Raw genomic sequence first — 4172 nt, forward strand, 5'->3', positions numbered from 1 at the left:
TCTCACTCAGGCGGGGAGACAGCCCCTTCCCTAAGAATGCTGATGGGACTATACGCTATGACTCCACCCACTACAAGGAGACCTGGAGGGCTCTGGAGGCACTCGTGGCTAAGGGGCTGGTGCGGGCTCTGGGCCTGTCCAACTTCAACAGTCGGCAGATTGACGATGTGCTCAGTGTGGCCTCTGTACGCCCAGCTGTCCTGCAGGTGAGCACAGCAAAGCAGATCAGTTGGTTTGGGGATGGTATGCATGTATGTGTGTGTGTGTGCGTGCGTGTGTGTAAATGAACATGAGTGAGCAGATGATGAGTTTACTTCAGGAAATAGCTAGAAAGTTGTCAGAAGTGTTGGTGCAGAAATCCTCCGAAGTGTGGGAAGAGAATGAAATAGACAATGGAAAACTGTCTAGAGAGTGAGAAAAGCAGCGTGAGGGGAACTGGGGGTCAGCAATTCAGGGTTGGTCAGAATGTGTGTGTCCGGGTGGGGCCACCACAAGCCAGCTGCGGCCACCCCTGGTGATAGGTTGTTTCTTGGTTTAGGTGGAATGCCACCCATACCTGGCTCAGAATGAGCTGATTGCCCACTGCCAAGCACGAAACCTGGAGGTGACTGCTTATAGCCCTCTGGGCTCCTCTGATCGTGCGTGGCGTGATCCTGAGGAGCCTGTCCTGCTTAAGGAGCCAGTGGTCCTGGCACTGGCAGAAAAGCATGGTCGATCTCCAGCTCAGATCTTGCTCAGGTATGAGCAGTCTTAGGGAAAGACAGTCAGGTTAGGGAGAGGGCTCCTGGGCTGGGAGGCACGGGTTGAGGGGTTCCAAATGCCTGAATGAGGCTGAGAATCTTGCCGTGTCATCTTAGGAGAGGCCATTCTGAGGCTCGTTCCCTCTTCCAGTGGGGCTTGGGGCTCTAGGAGCTCAGAGAAGGCTGCATGGAGGACAAAATGCTCATGAGTAGTGACTGTTTCGTTTACTTCCGTCTCCCACTTAGGTGGCAGGTCCAGCGGAAAGTGAGCTGCATCCCCAAGAGTGTCACACCTTCCCGTATCCTTGAGAACATCCAGGTACTTGATGTGTCTGTCCTGTCTTCTTTAGCCCATTGGGACACAGTCTGACCCTGACTCTGGCTAAGAAGGCAGTGATCTGGAACCCCAACTTCCACTCACAAAAGTGGCTTTCCTGACCCCCGCCTTCCATTCCCAGGTGTTTGACTTCACCTTTAGCCCAGAGGAGATGAAGCAGCTGGATGCCCTGAATAAAAATTTGCGATTCATTGTGCCCATGCTTACGGTGAGTGTGTATCACCCCCCAGAATCAGGGAATCTGAGATTCGGGGCAGGATTCTGGCCTAAGTCTGGCCTCCATATTGCTGAGTAGAGGCTTGGCAGGATGGTATTGTTGGTAGGATTGCTGTCCTGGACACAGTGGGCTGTTTTTTATTTATTGAGCTCCCAGAAGGAATCTGATTCAGGGATAAGGCAGTTAGCCTGTGAGTTCCAGTCCTGACTCTCAATACCTTGTAACCTAGAGCAAGTGATTTAACTTCTCTAAGCTTTAGCTTCCTTTGTGTAAAATGATCCCAGTTCCTGACACGTAACAATTTCTCAGTGTAAATGGGGCGTTCTCAACCTTGTTAGAAAGGGAAATAAATAGTTCCTTATCCCAGCTGAGACTGTAAACTCTTGGGGATAGAGTCAGCCATGTACCAGGCTGTGGGTTTGGTGCTGGAATGCTGTTGGTACTGTGGCATTCTCTGAGGCTAGGTCCCTGTCACTGACATCTGTCATAGTGCTGTACACAGGTGAGGCTGTTCAGGAAGATTCTTGGGAAAAGATGTCCTGGAACTAGGAGGACGGGCAGGATGCGGGAATGTCAACTCCTGCTAATGGAGTCATCTGTCTGTCTTTCCAGGTGGATGGGAAGAGGGTCCCAAGAGATGCAGGGCACCCTCTGTACCCCTTCAATGACCCATATTGAGACCACAGCTTCCTGGCTTCCTTTTCATCTCTCTGCTGTAAGGTCCTGCTGTCTACAGAAAGGAGTTAATAAAGCCCTTGGAGTATCCATCCATGCTACTCGCTTGTCTTATTGTCTGGTCAGACTTGGTATGGAAATTGTTTCTCTTTGGGATGCTGGGTGTTACCTGCCCTGAGCCCAAACCCCCTTATTTTCTTGGTTCTGGAGAAACAAGCATGTAGCTGAAGTCCATTTCCACTTTCATCAGATCAGATCAGATCAGTTGCTCAGTCATGTCCGACTCTTTGCGACCCCATGAACCACAGCACGCCAGGCCTCCCTGTCCATCACCAACTCCCGGAGTCCACCTAAACCTATGTCCATTGTGTCGGTGATACCATCCAACCATCTCATCCTCCGTTGTCCCCTTCTCCTCCTGCCCTCAACCTTTCCCAGCATCAGGGCCTTTCCAAATGAGTCAGCTCTTCCTATCAGTGGCCAAAGTACTGGAGTTTCAGCTTCAATATCAGGCCCTCCAATGAACACCCAAGACTGATCTCCTTTAGAATGGACTGGTTGGATCTCCTTGCAGTCCAAGGGACTCTCAAGAGTCTTCTCCAGCACCACAGTTCAAAAGCATCAATTCTTCGGCGCTCAGCTTTCTTTATAGTCCAACTCTCACATCCATACATGACCATCGGAAAAACCATAGCCTTGATTAGACGGACCTTTGTTGGCAAAGGAATGTCTCTGCTTTTTAATATGCTGTCTAGGTTGGTTGTAAGTGGAGTATCGCCATCTAGTGGCATCTATTAGCACCGCATGCCGCCCCAGAGTAGTCTTTGTGAGAATAACAAAAATTAGTCATTTATGGACTGAGATCAGAGTCCTGTGGTTTCTTGGCCCTGCTGGGCATGGGTCTTGAGTTCCCACACCCTGGCCCTCCTCCTAGTTAGTGCCTAGATTTAGGAATTCAGTTCCGTTCAGTCACTCAGTCGTGTCCGACTCTTGGTGACCCCGTGAATTGCAGCACGCCAGGCCTCCCTGTCCATCACCAACCCCCGGAGTTCATTCAAACTCACGTCCATCGAGTTGGTGATGCCATCCAGCCATCTCATCCTCTGTCGTCCCCTTCTCCTCCTGCCCCCAATCCCTCCCAGCATCGGAATCTTTTCCAATGAGTCAACTCTTCGCATGAGATGGCCAAAGTACTGGAGTTTCAGTTTTAGCATCATTCCTTCCAAAGAACACCCAGGACTGATCTCCTTTAGAATGGACTGGTTGGATCTCCTTGCAGTTCAAGGGACTCTCAAAAGTAAATTCTGAAGTTTGGGAGTCCCAGCTTGGAGAATCAGGACAAAGGCTTTTTCTCTCAGACACTATAGTCAATGTGCATAGGCTACCTGAAGGAGGCAGAGTCAGCACCAAAACTTGTCACTGTACCTAAGGTCCTATCTTACATAATTTATGGTCCCACCAGAGACATCTGAGATTTTAGGAGGGTTTTTGGAAAAACCCTCTAAACTCCAATCATACAAAACTCATTTTAGTTTTCTAGTTGAACCATTGCTCTTCATTCAGAAGATATTAATGGAGTCCTTATATGGGTTAGACACAAATGCTAGGCCCTGGGGATATAGCTATAACTAAGACACAGGTCCCTGCAGTTTACTTGAGACGGACTAAGTAATTGCATAATTAGTTTAATTACAGTTGGGAGAACTGCTGTGAAAAAGCAGAGCAAGAAGCCTACTGATTTAATTGGCTAAGATCTGAAGGATGAGTAGGGGATAATTTGTTAAAAGAGGTGAGAGTGGTAATGGTGTTCCATGCAAATTGGATAGCTTGGGGGAAAACTTTGTAACTGGAAGAAACTATTGGAAAAACCTAAAGAAGCCTTCTGTGACAAACTGAAAACGAGGTGGGGATGGTGGGGTGTGTGGAATAGCATGAAATAACGCTGGAATAAGATAGGGACCTGATGCTGGAAAGCCTAGGAGACTGGGTTAAGAGTTTAGGTTTTTTAATCCTGAATGCAGCAGGAAGCTATGGAAGAGTTTTAAGCAGGAATAACATGGCATAATTTGTATCTTAGAAATTCAGCACGGCTGCTCTTGCCTTCTGAGATGGCCCATGCTCTGTGGAATGTGTTTCTCTCTAAATATATCCCCTTCTTGTCTATCAAAAAAAAAACAACAAGAAGAAGAAATAACAGCACTAG

General features: G+C 48.3%; 1 protein-coding gene across 1 annotated transcript in view; it reads left to right on the plus strand.

The window, feature by feature from the left end:
• The window catches only part of AKR1A1 (aldo-keto reductase family 1, member A1 (aldehyde reductase)), a 12112-nt gene extending 10042 nt beyond the window's left edge, over nucleotides 1–2070 (plus strand). Inside the window, exons 5-9 of the mRNA XM_010847851.1 lie at nucleotides 11–206; nucleotides 539–738; nucleotides 987–1059; nucleotides 1199–1285; nucleotides 1907–2070. Of these exons, the coding sequence (XP_010846153.1) occupies nucleotides 11–206; nucleotides 539–738; nucleotides 987–1059; nucleotides 1199–1285; nucleotides 1907–1972 (622 nt within the window). The 3' untranslated portion in view covers nucleotides 1973–2070. The remainder of the gene's footprint in view (nucleotides 1–10; nucleotides 207–538; nucleotides 739–986; nucleotides 1060–1198; nucleotides 1286–1906) is intronic.
• The last annotated feature ends 2102 nt before the right edge of the window (nucleotides 2071–4172 follow it).

Source organism: Bison bison, unplaced genomic scaffold, assembly GCF_000754665.1.
Source record: "Bison bison bison isolate TAMUID 2011002044 unplaced genomic scaffold, Bison_UMD1.0 scf7180017864256, whole genome shotgun sequence".
NCBI classification, from domain to species: domain Eukaryota; kingdom Metazoa; phylum Chordata; class Mammalia; order Artiodactyla; family Bovidae; genus Bison; species Bison bison.